Here is a 17,958-nt window from a genome sequence, read left to right as displayed (position 1 = left end):
GTTTTGAATAGACCTTACCAGGGACTGGGATTATCCAAAGGAACCATTACCACCATGTCGGCATCCCAGAGAACAGTCACTAAAAGCTAACATGGGTAAAATACTGCCACGACGCAGGGACAACGAACTATTCAACCACTGACGTATTGGAGTTCCTGGAACATCTACACCATGACTAAAAGGTGAGTTACAGTGCCGTAAATACAGCATGGAGCGCCTTATCTGCTTATCTAAAACCGCATGTCAGCAGAACATGGGATCCCATCCACTGAAGGTAAACTTATGAAGGGCAACTATAATATAAGCCCCAAACACCCAGGTATATACCCATGTATGGGATATTGGTGTGATATTGACATACCTCAGAGAATGGCACCAGCCAGATCCCTCAGCTTGCTTAATCTATGTTTTAAAAAAGGCTCATGCTTATGGCTCTCGTACACGCTCAAAGAGTCCGGTCACTCCATAAACTAGACTGGATACATGGTGATTACCCCAGACGCATCAAGTTCATATTTAGGTCTGGTAAAATCTAACTCGCAGGTATATGGATTCGGCACGAACTAGCAGGGTCGAGATCGCCTGTGTTTTCCGTGCTGTAGTCGTTATATGGCTATATGGACCAGGAACGCCCGATTCACTGGTGGGATTCCGGGCCTACCCACCAGAGTCCAGGTTGAGTGTGGTGACCCATTTACTACTATATATAGACACAACCCACTATCTTAGAGGGAGAGGAAAGCCTATGGGTCAACCACAGTAACCCAAGACGGGGTACGAGCCAAACCACTCCAAGGTGGCTCAAACAGGTACTGAAAGCTGCCGGAATAGATAATAATACATTTAATCCCATTCCACTAGGGCAGCATTGGTATCAGCGGCTGAACGAATGGACATCCCGGTTGACCACATTTTCAATACAGCAGAATGGTCAAGGGAACCGCGTTCAGAACATTTTTTATTATAAACCGTTGATAAACCTGATTTAATTGCAGGAGAATATTACAAACTGCAATATTAATTTAAGCTCAGAGGAGCTCTTTTATGTTGTTATTGTTAACAAATACCTTTCTGTTTCTTTTGAAAGCAGATCCACTGGTTGATTACGATAACACTTCCTCCCTCATAAACTTCGGCAGTGAGTGAAATAAAAACTGTTACACGGTTTGAAATCACAGACCTTTGAAGTCTTCACGGAATCACTCACGTGACTCCGAAGTAAAATAGTAAGATTAAACGAGTACTTACCAGTACGAAGTTTGATCTGTATTTTATGAGGAGTTACGGTGAGGGATTAAGTGCCCGCCGCTCCCACCCTCATTATACAGATCGAACTAGTAAACTGATGTCTCGTGATCTTTACTATCTTACTTCAAATATTGTGTCTATTCTGTGATTTCACACCGCTGCTTCGAAGTATGCCGCACCTGCGCACTGGAGCTGGGGTCTTCACTTAATCCCTCACCGTAACTCCTCATAAAATACAGATCAAACTTCGTACTGGTAAGTACTCGTTTAATCTTACTATTATATGACGTAATGAAGGGTTTGGGCAGACAGAATTTGGACAGGTTATTCCCCATGATTGACAGTGGAATAGCTTTTTTTAATAATTAGAATATGGAATGAACTGCATGAACTTCAAATTCAAGTCAAGAACTTCAAATTCCTGGGCGTGCATATTTCCGAAGATCTCCCCTGATCCCAGAACACTGATGCAATCATAAAGAAAGCTCATCAGCGTCTCTACTTCCTGAGAAAATTACGGAGAGTCGGTATGTCAAAGAGGACTCTCGAACTTCTACAGGTGTACAGTAGAGGGCATGTTGACCGGTTGCATCGTGGCTTGGTTCGGCAACCTGAGCGTCCAGGAGCAGAAAAGGCTGCAAAAAGTTGTAAACACTGCCCGGTCCATCATCGACTCTGACCTCCCTACCATCGAGGGGATCTATCGCAGTCGCTGCCTCAAAAAGGCTGCTAGCATCATCAAGGACCCACACCATCCTGGCCACACTCTCATCATCTCTCCGCTGCCCTCAGGTAGAAAGTACAGGAGCCTGAAATCTGCAACATCCAGGTTCAGGAACAGCTACTTCCCCACAGCCATCAGACTATTAAACACAACTTCAGATTCAGATTCAGATTCAGATTCAATTTTAATTGTCATTGTCAGTGTACAGTACAGAGACAACGAAATGCATTTAGCATCTCCCTTGAAGAGCGACATAGCAAACGATTTGAATAAAAAATAAATAATAAGTGTCCGGGGGAGGGGGGTGATTGGCAGTCACCGAGGTACGTTGTTTAGTAGAGTGACAGCCGCCGGAAAGAAGCTGTTCCTCGACCTGCTGGTTCGGCAACGGAGAGACCTGTAGCGCCTCCCGGATGGTAGGAGGGTAAACAGTCCATGGTTGGGGTGAGAGCAGTCCTTGGCGATGCTGAGCGCCCTCCGCAGACAGCGCTTGCTTTGGACAGACTCAATGGAGGGGAGCGTGGAACCGGTGATGCGTTGGGCAAATTTCACCACCCTCTGCAGTGCCTTCCGTCGGAGACAGAGCAGTTGCCATACCATACTGTGATGCAGTTGGTAAGGATGCTCTCGATGGTGCAGCGGTAGAAGTTCACCAGGATCTGAGGAGACAGATGGACCTTCTTCAGTCTTATCAGGAAGAAGAGACGCTGATGAGCCTTCTTGAACAGAGTAGAGGTATTGTGGGTCCAAGAGAGGTCATCGGAGATGTTGACTCCCAGGAACCTGAAGCTAGAAACACGTTCCACCTCCGTCCCGTTAATGTGGATGGGGGTGTGCGTGCCACCTCTGGACTTCCTGAAGTCTACAATGAGCTCCTTGGTCTTCTTGGAGTTAAGGGCCAGGTTGTTGTCAGCGCACCATGCTGATAAGTGCTGGACCTCCTCCCTGTAGGCCAGCTCATCGTTGTTGCTGATGAGGCCAATCACTGTTGTATCATCTGCTGATGATGGTGTTAGTACCATGTACAGGTGTGCAGTCATAGGTGAAGAGGGAGTAGAGGAGGGGGCTCAGCACACAGCCCTGAGGAACGCCGGTGTTCAGGGTGAGGGTTGAAGAGGTGTGCTTGTCTAACCTCACAGACTGGGGTCTGTTGGTTAGAAAGTCCAGTATCCAGTTGCAGAGGGAGGGGTCGATGCCCAGGTTACCGAGTTTGGTGATCAGTTTTGATGGAATAATGGTGTTGAATGCTGAGCTGTAATCGATGAACAGCATTCTTACATAAGTGTCTCTGTTGTCAAGGTGGGAGAGGGCGGAGTGAAGTGCCGTTGAGATGGCATCCTCCGTACTCCTGTTCTTGCGGTAGGCAAACTGATAGGGATCCAGTGTGGGGGGTAGGCAGCTTTTGAGGTGTGCCAGGACCAGCCTCTCGAAGCACTTGGTGATGATGGGGGTAAGTTCAACTGGGCGGAAGTCGTTGAGGCTTGCCGCAGTGGAGTGTTTTGGCACTGGCACGATGGAGGTGGCTTTAAGGCAAGTGGGGACAACTGCTTGGGCAAGTGACAGGTTGAAGATGTCAGTCCAGACGTCTGTCAGCTGCGCAGCACAGGCACTGAGCACGCGCCCGGGGATGCTAACTCAAGCAACCTCTGCTGACTTCAAGCAAACTCTGAACTATAACAGCCTATTGCACTTTATCTGTTTATTGATGTGTGTATATATATATATATATATATTGTATGGTATATGGACATACTGATCTGATCTGTATTTATGACTGCAATATCCTGTTGTGCTGCAGCAATGCAAGAAATTCATTGTCCTGTCTGGGACACATGACAATAAACTCTCTTGACGACTTGACTCTTGGTATAGAGAATGCAAGTCCCACTGAGGCCTTCAAGAGAGAACAAGATACATTCAATAAATGGGTGGCAGAGGAAAAAATTGCAAGGCTACGGAAAAGGAGTCAATGCATGAAACTTGTAAGTTGTTGTGTAGGAAAGAACAGCAGATGCTGGTTTAAATCGAAGGAAGACCCAAAATGCTGGAGTAACTCTGTGGGACAGGTAGCATCTCTGGAGAGAAGGAATGGGTGAGGTTTTGGGTCGAGACCCTTCGGCTAAGTTGTTTTAAGTTGTTGTACTGGTGAAGTAGCACAGTGCTGTAAACAGTATGATTCCACTGAGCTGCCATGATCAGTTTCCTCTTGGACTATGATATATATTAAATGGACTATCTAAAGCAAACATTAAAAGATGTACCACCAACACTTTCACTGCAAAATACTCCAAATCATCTGGCAGGGTGAATGACCCAACATCACTGTCCTCTTCTACAGCAGAATCCTCAACCTCAAGGCCAATTATACCAGGCAATGAGTAGACCACACCATTTGCAGGTTTAACACCACGCTCCTGAAACTGGCACTCAATTCCAAACTCTATCACAATAAAAAAAATGCCAAGGAAGGAGGAAGTGCTTAAAGAATATTTTGCGAGCTCTTTAATTGAGAACGTAAAACACAACTTGAGGACTCTATGGGCACTATTCAAATCATCAGCAGACACAAAGTGCTGGAGTAAGTCAGCAGGTCAGGCAGCATCTTTGGAGAACATGGATCGGCGACTTTTTGAATTGAGAGCCTTCTTCAGAAACTTTACCTTTCCATGTTCTCCAGAGACGCTGCCTGACCTGCCGAGTTTCTCCAGTGCTTAGTGTCCTTTTGTGTGTTAACCAGCATTTGATGTTCTTAGTTTCTTCAAATCATCAACACTTGGCTGCAAATTAAACCATTCTTAAAAAAACCTATTAAACTACATACTTTATGGTCAGGGATACGAGACAAATCGCAGCAATGTTTCAGTTATTCATAACATCATTGAACTAACATACCTGAAGGTCTGAAGATGTCCTTTATCAAAGATTCATCTACTGGTGATGATACAGATGCTCCTGGATTATGTGTCCAACTCTGTAAAATGGCTTGCAGCAACAACGTTTGGGCCCTTGTAACTTGTACAGTCAGACTGGGCAACTCAAATATACACTCTGATGTTGTAACAAAAGGTCGTTTCACCCTATTAAGAAAAAAAAAAAGAAAACATGAAGCAGCAAATTTACATTGAATTACATTAATTTAAGAGAACAAACTCAGGCTTTTTGACCCAACACGCCCATGGCAGTGTTTCTATTCCACTTACAATGCCTTCCATAATGTTTGGGACAAAGATCCATCATTATTTATTTGCCTCTGTACTCCACAATTTGAGATTTGTAATTAAAAAAATCACATGTAGTTAAAGTGCACATTGTCAGATTTTATTAAAGGGTATTTTTATACATTTTGGTTTCACCATGTAGAAATGACAGATGTATTTATACATATTCTCCCCATTTCAGGGCACCATAATGTTTGGGACACATGGCTTCACAGGCATGTGTAATTGCTCAGGTGTGTTTAAATGCCTCCTTAATGCAGGTATAATGCAGCACCTAGTCTTTCCTCCAATCTTTCCATCACCTTTGGAAACTTGTATTGCTTTTTATTAACATGATAAAGTTGTGCCAAGGAAAGTCAAAGAAGCCATTATGAGACTGAGAAACAAGAATAAAACTGATAGGGACATCAGCCAAACATTAGGCTTACCAAAATCTGTTGACAAACACGGGTTAGCCACAAAAATAGGATGGCCAGGTTACAGTTTACCAAGAAGTATTTAAAAGAGCAACCACAGTTCTGGAAAAAGGTCTGCGGACAGATGAGACGAAGATTAACATATATCAGAGTGATGGCAAGAGCAAAGCGTGGAGGAGAGAAGGAACTGCCCACGATCCATAGCATACGACCTCATCTGTGAAACACGGCGGTGGGGGTCTTATGGCTTGGGCATGTCTGGCTGCTGAAGGTACTGCCTCACTTATCTTCATTGAAGATACAACTGCTGAGGGTAGTAGAATAATGAATTAATGCCGATGTAGTTGCAGCCCTGGTGGAATAAGAATTGAATATGTTAGTATCCACCCCAGCTGTTGTTAAAACCTGTTTCAGCCATCTGGAAATAGTTTGAACCGACACTTTTTTGTGGGTTTGTTTGTGGCTGATTAGTAGTGCCATCTCATAGCCTCAGATGTTTTTGGTGTTCTCCATATAGAACAATAATTGTCTTATTATACAGAGACGATATCTGTAGGGTAATCCCTAAATTCTATTTTGAGGCCTGATGATCCCGGTCTGTTCTGTTTGACTAATTCGTAATATGAAACATTATATTCCTGTTGAAGAAGTCATATAGTCCAGCCTTAACTTATGTACGACTGTACCCTTAGTGCCGTGACCAAAGCCATCAGCATGACTGTTTTGTGCGTCAGTCTTTGCAGGGACAGAGCTGTTGCTGGAGACCAATTCCTTAGCAACGTTAGGGCAATACTCATATCCCCTTTAGAGAGTGCCTGGTTCTTGGGGGATTGATATTAAAAATTCCCCTCATAAGTTTGGTTACCGGGGTGAATCCCAACAGACGCTCTGATCCTCGCCATAGATATGTTGATAGGGCACTTCTGGCGCAGTTAATGGCACTGTAACTGAGCCCCTCATCATAATGGAGGCCTGCCAGGAATTCCAGAACAGACGTTATGTTCATCGAACTGTAGGTGATGTTGTTTCTGTGACAATATATCTCCCATTTCCTGATGTATACCAGATATAGTTTTTGGTGGACTGTCTGTGGCCCGCTGAGATAATGTTCAATGTTTGGTCCGCCAGTCCCAGTTGCAGTAGAGGTTTCTTTAGACTCTACAAATTGATAGGTTTGTTGTTTTTGACATGGATGGGTTCCCCTGTTACGGGATGAAACAATAATCTGGTTGTTTCAGGATGGTGATGCATGGTTAAAACCCATGTTGAGTATCACAGGGAACCATGGTTAAGTAGGCCAATCGGCACTACCAATTAACAGACGCTGAGTCTTGTTGTATTTAAAACCAAAAAAGATGGTGGATGTCGCATCATCATTGACTTAACATCACTAAATAAATTTGTTGAGTATATACATTTCAAGATGGAGACGTTTGTTACTGCCAGACAACTGATCTCCAAAGGATACTTTATGGCAAGCATTGATATTAAAGATGCTTACTATCTAATACCCATACACAAGGATCATTGCAGATACCTAAAATTTATATGGTTGGGGCAGCTGTGGCAGTATAGAGTATTGCCCAATGGTCTAACTTCAGCCCCTAGACTATACACAAAAATATTAAAAGTAGCCATGGGAATACTAAGGAAACAAAAGCATATTGTCATGGCATATCTGGATGATATTCTTATAGCAGGAAAAACGAAGGAATTGGCTGTGGCAGCAGTATTAGCTACAAAACAGCTCCTTGAAATACTGGGGTTCGTCCTACATCCAGATAAATCTACTACCATGGATTACCTGGGCTTCACTATTAACTCAGTCCATATGACTGTTACTTTGCCAAGGGAAAAAATGGTTGCATTAGCACAATCATGCAACAACTTAATGGTCAACAAACGACCAACTATTCGACAAGTAGCAAGAGTGATTGGGACAATTGTAGCAGCAATTCCGGCTACACAATTCGGACCTTTGCACTATCAAAATCTACAAAGAGCAAAGGTATATGCACTACAACGACATTCGGGTCACTATGGCCGAATCATGAAATTACCCACTGAAGCTATATCAGAGCTACAGTGGTGGGCAGAGAATGTTTGGCACAGTTTCAGCTCTATCATCATCACTAACCCTACTTTAGTTATTCAAACAGATGCCAGTGCTCAAGGCCGGGGAGCAACTAACTCCATATCCAGCACAGGTGGCAGATGGACTAAACCAGAGTCACCATTACTACACACACTGGGCATCAATTATCTAGAAATGTTGGGCGCCTATTATGGTTTTAAAGCATATGCATCTAAAATGCAGCATTTGCATGTGCGGTTACAGATTGATAATACTACGGTGGTGGCTTATATTAACCATATGGGGGGCATAAAATCATTATCATGCGACAAATTGGTCAATGTGATCTGGCAATGGTATGTCGAAAGACATATTTGGCTATCAGCTGCCTATCTACCAGGTAAGCTAAATACAGTGGCAGACACCAGGTCAGGTCACAAAAATTTAATGATAACATCGAATGGATGTTAAACCCTAAAATATTTGCTAAAGTTATTAAGCAATATGGAATGCCAGATATCGATTTGTTTGCATCAAGACTGAATCACCAGTTACCTATGTATGTGGCTTGGGAACCAGACCCAGAGGCAGCAGCGGTAGATGCTTTCACGCTGGATTGGGGAAATGTCTTCTTCTATGCTTTCCCTCCCTTCTGCCTCATCAGTCGGGTACTTCGCAAAATACAGATGGACTCTGCTTCAGGGATTTTGATGGTTCCTGACTGACCTACACAGCCATGGTTCACAGTTCTTCACGACATGGTGGTCGAGTCACCTATGGTTTTCCCTAGTGACCCACGGTTGTTGACTCACCCAGTATCAGGCATAAGCCACCCATGCCATGAAAACATCAAACTCCTGGGTTGTAGGTTTTGAATAGACCTTACCAGGGACTGGGATTATCCGAACGAACTATCACCACCATGTCGGCATCCCTGCGAACATCCACCAGGAGGTAGTATTTAACCTGTATCAAAAAATGGGAGAAGTACTGCCAGGAAACAGGGACAACATATGCAACTGCCACAACCACCGACGTGCTGGAGTTCCTGGCCCATCTACACCACGACGAAGGGATCAGTTACACTGCCATCAATACAGCATGAAGCGCCCTGTCTGCTTACCTAAAACCAGCAGGGCAGCAGGCCATGGGATCCCATCCACTGGTGGTAAAACTCATGAAGGGCATTTTTAATATTAAGCCCCTAAACACAGGTATACCCATGTTTGGGATATCAGTGTGGTATTGACATACATCAGGGAATGGCCACCAGCTAGATCCCTCAGCCTCGAGCAATCTACATTAAAGACGCTCATGTTTGGGACTCGTATCCGCTCAGAGGGTCCAGTCGCTGCACAAATTAAGACTGGACAACATGGTGGTCACCCCAGACCAGATCACGTTCATCATTCTAGGTCTGGTGAAACAAAGCAGGCCAGGAACGCCCAATCCACTGGTGGTATTCCGGGCCTACCCACCAGAGCCAAGGTTGTGTGTCGTGACCCATCTACAACAAAATATAGACACAACCCACAATCTCAGAGGGAGTGAAAAAGCCTTATGGGTCAGCCACAAGAAACCTCATGGACGGGTAACGAACCAAACCATTTCACGGTGGCTCAAACAGGTACTGAAAGCTGCCGGAATAGACACTAATACATTTAAATCCCATTCCATTAGGGCAGCATCGACATCAACGGCTGAACGAATGGACGTCCCAGTTGACCACATTCTCAATACGGCAGGATGGTCGAGGGAAACGACGTTCAGAACGTTTTATAATAAGCCGTTGATGAAGCCTGACTTATTTGCAGACACAATATTACAAACTGCAAATTTTTAATTTAAGCCCGGGGGAGCAATTTATTTTTTGTTATTGTTAATAAATACCTTTCTGTTTCTTGAAAAAACAGATTCATTGGTTGATTGCGATAACACTTCCTCCCTCAAGAACTTCGGCAGTGAGTGAAATAAAAACTGTTACACGGTTTGAATTCACAGACCTTTGAAGTCTTCACGTAGTCACTCACGTGACTCCGAAGTAAAATAGTAAGATTAAACGAGAACTTAACAGTTCGAAGTTTGATCTGTATTTTATGAGGAGTTACGATGAGGGATTATGTGCCCTCCGCTCCCACCCTCATTATATAGATCAAACTAGTAAACTGATGTCTCCTTATCTTTACTATGTTTACTTCAAATAACTGTGTCTATCTGTGATTCCACACCGCTGCTTGGAAGTATGCCGCGCCTGCGTACTGAGCGGGTTCTTCACGTAATCCCTCATCTGTGTGGTCTTCGTGGAGGTTGAGGCGCCAGTGTCTGGGTTTGTTTTTGGGTTGGGGATTTGCGCATCTTCCAGAAAGGCCGGTCTGGGCTATGGTCTAAAAGACCGCTGTCCTGTATGCCCAGCCTTTGAGCTTTCACCAGCTTCTCGTGATCTGCTGGTGGGTGCATAAGGGTGCTGTCTTTGGCTGTAGGAGATCCTTAATGTTGTCGCCTTTATGAGCCCCAGGGCTTTCCGACATGTTTCCAGATGCTATTTCCACCACTGGAACATTCAGGGATACGCAGTTTCCTGGTCCCAAGTATTTTTGCAATGGTGTCCATCGTGGTCTGGCTGTATGTATTTGGACACCATGACCAGTAGATTTTGCCTTCCTGCACCCCCTGCACACTTGTAGTTTTGTTAGTCAAAACCCCTCTTCAGGGTCAGCCCAAAATTGACCCCCCAGTACTCCCCTTTGACGAGGGAGATGCACTGTTCAGCCCTACAAGAGGTGCTGCTGTGGGTTTTACATAGTGCCCACAGCGACTAGACTCCATCTCCCGGAGCCTGTCATGTTGGAGCTTGGCTCCATAAGCCGCTCCAACCGGCTCCAGCGCTCACGGTCGCTGGCCGCTCGCGGCTGCTCAAAGTCGGACTCATCAGTCAACGACTCTTTTGGTTTTCTTCTTGCCTTCCCGCCCAGACGCAGTGTTTAATCTGGCTGGCGCGGAGGCGAAGTCGGGCACAGCTGTTCCCTTACGGGTGATTCCTGTGCCGCCGGCCGTTGCTGGCGTCCGCAACTCCGCGGTCTTCCCCCGCCAGCTTTGTCGCAGCTCTGGTCGACTTCTTTGCCTTGTGCATGTTTCCCCACCTGTGGAACAGTATGGGAACAATAAAGACCGCAGTATCACTTACCTGCAGGTCCAGGCTTAAAACTTGCCGTTGTTTGCACAGCTCTCCATGTTTCCCCACCTGTGAAAAAGCATGGGGAGAATAAAGACCGCAGTTTCACTTACCTGCAGGTCCAGGTTTAAACTGTCGCTACGGGGGAACGTCGTTCCACCCCGCCTCCTGCCGTTTCGACTTTGTCAAAGTCGACGGCCCCATTCTGAATGGTCTCCCGCCCGGCCGTGGTGTTCTGGCCGGCGCGGGACCAAAAGTCGGCACAGCTGATCCCACTTACGGGGCTTGTGCCTTCAGCTGCTGCTGGCTCCCGCAACTTCGCGGTCCTCCCCAGCCAGCTTCACTCGCAGCACTTGTGGACACTATTTTGTCCAGCTTCCCCCCCCCCTGTGTAAAACAGCGCGGGGACAAACACTACCGCAGAGTAAATCACTTACCTGCAGGTCGCGGTTTCAAACTTACCGCTGCGGGGGAACGCTCCACCCCGCCTGTCGTTTCGCAAGAGTGAAAGCGATATGACACGCATGCGTCCTGGCGGGGTTCTTCACGTAGTCACTCACGTGACTCCGAAGTAAAATTTGTGTTTATTGTATGTTTTGTTTTTATTGGTTCTGTGTATGACTGCAGGCAACATAATTTCGTTCAGACCGAAAGGTCTGAATGACAATAAAGGAATCTAATCTAATCTAATCTAATCTAAAATGGGGGAACGAAGTATAAACACTGCTGTAATTTTTACATGGTGAAATCAAAATGTATGAAAAATAATCTTTCTTAAAATCTGACAATGTGCATTTTAACCACATGTGATTTTTTTCGATTACAAATCTCAAATTGTGGTGTACAGAGGCAAATAAATAAATGATGGGTCTTTAATCCCAAATATTATGGAGGGCACTGGACGTCTTCTTCCAATTCACTTAATCTCAACCATTCAATATACCCTACTAATTTCTCCCGCAAGTACCTTATCTGTTTTCTCCTTAGGTGCATCAATGCTATCCACCTCAATCACTCCACATGTTACCAAGTTCCACATGCTCATTAGACTACCAACACTTTCCTGGATTTTTCAGGAACTATCTTAGTTAATGTGGAAAGTGCAGATTCAACAGAATGTATGTTCCATGAAATGTAAGGAACTGAGTAAGCGTATCAGATGAGCAGTGATGAAGGAGGTTCAGGCCCACCGCCGATTTGCTGACAACTCGTGGTCCTTCTCCTCCTTTAATTCGGACAAAATTCCAAGAACGTACTTGAAAGTCCCCCTGAAAATGTGGAGCCTAGGCCGGGTGAAACGGCCGATCCCAACTTCATCGGGTTTCCCGCACCAATCGGCGGGTTGGAATTGCCCCTTGCGACGGGGGCTCTGGAAATCCAGCCTAGTTGGAGGCAGCAGATCCATTCCCATCAAACCAGAAATAAACAGGTGAAAAATGTTTGGCACTTGCTGCACATGGAACTCAATTGCAAAATAAAAAAGGGCTTGAAGAACTCAGCGGGTCAGACCACATCTGTAGAGGAAATTTTAGGTCAGAACACTTCTTTACTGATGGAGTAGCGGGGAGAAGGCTGGAAAAGGGATGAGGGTGATAGGGTAAATCCTGGTGAGTAAGAGGTGGAAATCGCTGAGGGGATAGGATGGGGAGTGTCAGAAGGTGGAGTAATTTAGTTTAGAGATACAGCAGTGAAACAGGCTCTTCGGCCCATTGGGTCTACTGATCTCACCATCATGCAGGTTCCATTTTATCACACTTTCTCATCAATTCCTAACACTCGGTGCAATTTACAGTCAAATTAACCAACAAAACCACACGTCTTTGGGATGCGAGAGGAAATCGAAGTACCCGATTCACAGGGAGAACGTGCAAACTCCACGCAGAATGCACCCAATATCAGCTTCAAACCAGGGTCTCTGGTACTGTGAGGCAGCAGCTCTACCAACTGCGCCATTGTGCTGCCAAGTAAATGATAAAGGCTAGAGGTGAGAATGAGACTAAAGGGTGTCAGATGAAAGAAAGAGGAGGAGTGAAATGTAAAGCAGGAGGACGGGATATATGTGGAAGTGGACAGGGAAGAGGGGAAATAGGGAGAATAATTGGGAAATGTGGGACTCGGGGATGGGATATGAACGTTCCGAGTAGATGAACAAAGCAGGGTGACGAGAGTGGTGGGAGATAAGGGGTGTGTGCACTGGGATGGATTGGCAAGGAAAAGCGAGGGTGACGAGAGTGGTGGGAGATGAGGGGTGTGTGCACTGGGATGGATTGGCAAGGAAAAGCAAGAGGAGTGGTAGGGAAATAGTCCTTGAAATTGGAGAATTTAATGTTAATACCATTGGGTTATAGGTTAGCCAAGCGGAATATATGGGGCTGTTAAAAAGCACATTCAGTTAATGCATGCAAAACATATTTAACAATAACCCAAAATAAGTAACCACCTTTTTTTTTTGAAAAGTCATAAGGTAGGTCAAAACTTGAGAGATTAGGATAGCACAGTTATGGGCACTGGATAAAAAAGAATATTATGAAATCTGATTGAATGAAAGATGATTTCAGCTTTTCAGGTTTATGAAACACAAACTTGCTTACTGGCATTTAAAAATAAAATCATATTGCTGATTTAAGTTTAAATTCTCTCAGTTTGGCTTGCTCTTCTAATAAGTTGTGAAGAGTGAATAATGCTATAGCTCTCTGCAAAACATGCGTATGTTCTCCAGGAATACGTCTATAAAAATTAGGTCAAACTCTATACTCCCGGGGAGAATAAATCTCCATACAACTAGCAGATCAAGCATCTCATTAAAACAAAACTTGGACAAAGTCCAGTGTAAATACAGAAGTAGAACGACTGACAGGTCCCCCTCTATACTTCTTCCTCCTCTGAGCAGAAAGAAACTGGAAACGTTACTGATCAAAACAATTAAGTTGCTTTAATAAAAATCATACTTAAAATACTTCCCTCTGGCACCGACCAAAACATACTATTTGGTACAGGTAAGTAGTTTTGATTCACTGGATTTAGTACGTGCAGACTTAAAGTACAGCTATTCAAGATTTCAAAATCAACACCTGCCTAACGCAGAAGGAATATTACAACAAGCAGCTGGCTTTAATGGTTTACATAGAGTCCCAAAATGCGAGCTTGAAACCCACAGAATGTTTCCAAAAATTTAATTTTGATTATTACTCATATCCTGTGCAATGTAAAACTGTAGGCTCAGTTTTTCCAAAATAACAGCAAGTTAGAACTAGTTTTTTTCAATTACACAACTGTGCATGTCGCTAGTCCAACAAAGTTTGACGGAATCGACATTTGCAATGTAAAACCTACGGATCTATTTTAACTGTGAATTAATGGCCAACACTAACACAAGAACTAAGAATATCACATGAGATATAATTAATAATTTCAAAGTAATTGAGTCCAATGGGTAAAGAAGAACCAAAGTCCATTGCAAAAAAAATTACTTATGATATTCAGCAAGTGACTGCAAAGAAAGAACTAGTGCAATACTTTAAATTGTATTGTATCCAAGGTTGTCATAAATGCAAGAGTTTTGAACAGGAGGAGCTATTGAACAGGAGTTTTGAACAGGAGGAGCTATTGTTAAGTTTGATTGCACTTTCCATCTGAGATTGGTGTTGTGTAGTTAACGGTGGCACAGTGGCGCAGATAGTAGAGTTGCTGCTTCAAAGCGTCAGAGACCCAGTTTGATCCCAACCTCAGGTGCAGTCTGTGTGGAGTTTGCACATTCTCCGTCCGACTGCATGTGTTTCCTCCGGTTTCCTCCCGCATTCCAAAAATATACGTATTTAGATTAATTGGCCTCTCATCAAAGTTCCTCAAATGTGGAGGGAGTGGATGAGATAATGCAATAACACAGATGTAATGTAACCGATTATTGAAGAAGTGTTTCGACTTGAAACGTCACCTATTGCTTTTCGCCAGAGTTGCTGTCTGACCCACTGAGTTACTCCAGCATTTTATGTCTATCTTTGGTATATAACCAGCACGTGCACTTCCTTCCTACACATAGTGTAACCAATTGATGGTCGGCATGGACTCAGTAAGCTGAAGGGCCTATTTCCATGCTGCATCCCTAAACTAAACTAATATATATTCAGATGCAAAGAAGCTCTCTGCATACTTCCATTCTAAAGTTTGGGACAATACAAGTTGAACACATGAAGACATAAAACTGATGTGCAGGAAAAGACCATCTGGTCCATCAAGCCTGCCACAATCACTGGTCAAACAATCACTGAAGAAACTATGCACAAACAAGTACTCTAGGGGATTTTGAGGCAAACTCGATAATAATACTAAACCACATCAAGAGAAACAAAACAGAAGATGAAGGGAAGCGGGAGGGGGGAGGTTCTTAATTACTACAGGGAGCACAAAAAGGACAATGATCTAAGAACAAGACACAACAGCAGATTAAACTTAAACCAGGTGCAACGAGATTATTAAAAATTAAAGATATAAAACAATGCACAAAGCTCTTCTAGTGCAACCGTATGTGATTAGGAGAGGAAGTCAAATTTAGCATATCTGAAAGTAAATTGAGATCTGTAGCGAAGGAAAGGAAAACTGTAATTTGAGACATGCAGGCTAATTTTCATAATCTCCTGTCCAAAAGCATGTTCCAGAGTTTGGGGAGTAGGGCAGGACACCTTCACATCATTGCAATCAAGAAGGAACTCAGCTTGAATGAAGCAAAAATATAAAAATAAGAAGAAACAAATAGTGGAATTACAAATTTTATTGGAGCAGACCATCATTGGTTAGAAGACACTTAAAATATACTTGGACAGGTACATGGATAGGAAGGTTTAGATGGATATGGGCCAAACACAGGCAAATGAGACTAGCTTGGATGGGGCATCTCAATGGGGGCAAGAATGAATTGGGCTGAATGGTCAAATTTATGACCTTTATAACCCACAAATTGATCAAATTTACGCTAACAAACTTTTGCTCTGAACTTCCCCACTGCAACATGTAACACAATAAACATCACACAACTGCCTCACAGTGCCAGACACAAGGTTCAATCCTGACCACGGATGTTAACTGTGTTGAGTTTGCAGATTCTTAATGTGAGAGCATGGGTTTCTTCCCAGATTGCAAGGTGTGGGTTGGTAGGCTAATTGTCATTATAAATTGCCCCATTGTGTAGGCAGGCTGGTGGGGTGCAACAGATAATGAGATTGTGGGAAGAATGAAAAGGGATGAAGGTAGGAACAGCATAAATAGATGATTGATGGTCGATGTGGTCTCAGCGAGCCAAAGGGCCTTCTTCTGTGCCTCATCTGTCTGCAACTCCATGTTTCTTTTTTTTTTTTTTTTATATTTTATTTTATTAGAAGTAAGTACAGTCATATGGCACCAAAGTGCCTAATATATATTTTCATAATACATTTTATGTACAACTTCTTTTTTTTTTTTTTGTAACATTGAAAAAAGATTAGAATAAGAGAAAGAAGTTAGATAGTAAAGGATAGAAAGATGTGAAATATATAGTGTGTGAAGAAAGAAAACGAGTAAATGAAGAAAGTTGAGAGAGAAAATAGAGAAAAGAAAATAAAATAAAAAAGAAAAGGAGATCATTATTTATAATCTTGACCAACCCTCGTCCAGTCCTGAAACAGTTATTTTTTACAATTGTGTTGCACCATATGATTCCAAAAAAACGACGAATGGAGACCAACTCGTTATGAATTGGTCTGATTTATCCATTAGGAGGAATCGCATTTCCTCAAGATGAGCGGTGTCCAACATACTTGCAATCAACATTTTAAGCGTTGGTATTGATGTACCCTTCCAAAATTTAAGTATTAATTTTTTTGCTATTATTAAACCATAGTTAAGGAATAGATTTTGAGATGTGTTCAATTTATTCCCATCTTCCATTACACCAAATATAATCATTTCAGTATTAGGTTCCATTCTTGTCTTGAATAATTTTGTAAATATTTCAAAAATATCATTCCAAAATCTATAAAGTTTTATGCAGGAAACTAAGGAGTGTGTTATAGTTGCCTTTTGGGCTAGACATTTATCACAAGTGGTGGATATATTTGGATAAAATTTGTTCAATCTTGTTTTTCAATAATATAATCTATGTACAATTTTAAATTGAATTAGATTATGTCTTACATTAATTGAACATTTGTGAATATCTATCAGGTATTTTTCCCATTTAACCTTCGTAATTTTTATCATTAATTCCCGTTCCCACTCTTCTCTAAGTACCTCTGTCGATGGTAGGTCTATATTTAGAATACTATTATATAAATATGATATTAATTTTTGTGAGTCAGCTTCAATATTCATTGCTTCTTCCAATAAGTCAGGAGTTACTTTTTGATATCCTTGTAAATATTTTTTCACGAAGTCGCAAATCTGAAGATATTTAAAATATTGATTGTTTTTCAATTTAAATTTTAATTGTAGTTGTTGGAATGATAGTAGGTTTCCCATTTCGTACATATCCCCGATCCTTCTAATTCCGAGACTTTCCCATTGGTTATATGTCTTATCAATAAGAGATGGTTTAAATAAAGGGTTATTCGCTATTGGCATTAACAGTGATGTTTCTAATACAGATTGTGTTGTTTACTCAAAAAGTTAGGTGTGGCACAATTACAAAGATGTTGCCAGGACTAGAGGGTCTGAGCTATGGTTGAGGTTGAGTAGGCTGGGACTTTATTCCTTGGAGCGCAAGTGGATGAGGGGTGATCTTATAGAGGTGTATAAGATCATGAGAGGAATAGATCGGGTAGATGCACAGAGCCTCTTGCCCAGAGTAGGTGAATCGAGGACCAGAGGACATAGGTTTAAGGTGAAAGGGAAAAGATTTAATAGGAATCTGAAGGGTAACTTCTTCACACAAAGGGTGGTGGATATATGGAACAAGCTGCCAGAGGAGGTAGTTGAGGCAGGAACTATCCCAACATTTAAGAAATAGTTAGACAGGTACATGGATAGTAGGTACACAAAAATGCTGGAGAAACTCAGCAGGTGCAGCAGCATCTATGGAGCAAAGGAAATAGGCAACGTTTCATCCGAAACCCTTCTTCAGACCTTCGCTCCATAGA

At 42.9% G+C, this 17,958-nt stretch overlaps 1 protein-coding gene across 6 annotated transcripts in view; it reads right to left on the bottom strand.

Moving 5' to 3' along the window:
* LOC129696443 (intermembrane lipid transfer protein VPS13B-like) overlaps window positions 1–17,958 on the bottom strand; it is an 811,841-nt gene that overhangs the window by 572,937 nt on the left and 220,946 nt on the right. For all 6 annotated transcript variants that reach the window (XM_055634334.1, XM_055634333.1, XM_055634338.1 and 3 more), the window contains exon 17: window positions 4,865–5,049. In XM_055634334.1, coding sequence (XP_055490309.1) covers window positions 4,865–5,049 — 185 coding nt within the window. The remainder of the gene's footprint in view (window positions 1–4,864; window positions 5,050–17,958) is intronic.

The sequence above is a fragment of the Leucoraja erinacea genome, chromosome 4 (assembly GCF_028641065.1).
Source record: "Leucoraja erinacea ecotype New England chromosome 4, Leri_hhj_1, whole genome shotgun sequence".
Classification (NCBI taxonomy): Eukaryota; Metazoa; Chordata; class Chondrichthyes; order Rajiformes; family Rajidae; genus Leucoraja; species Leucoraja erinaceus.
This window is presented reverse-complemented; position numbering and strand designations above follow the sequence as displayed.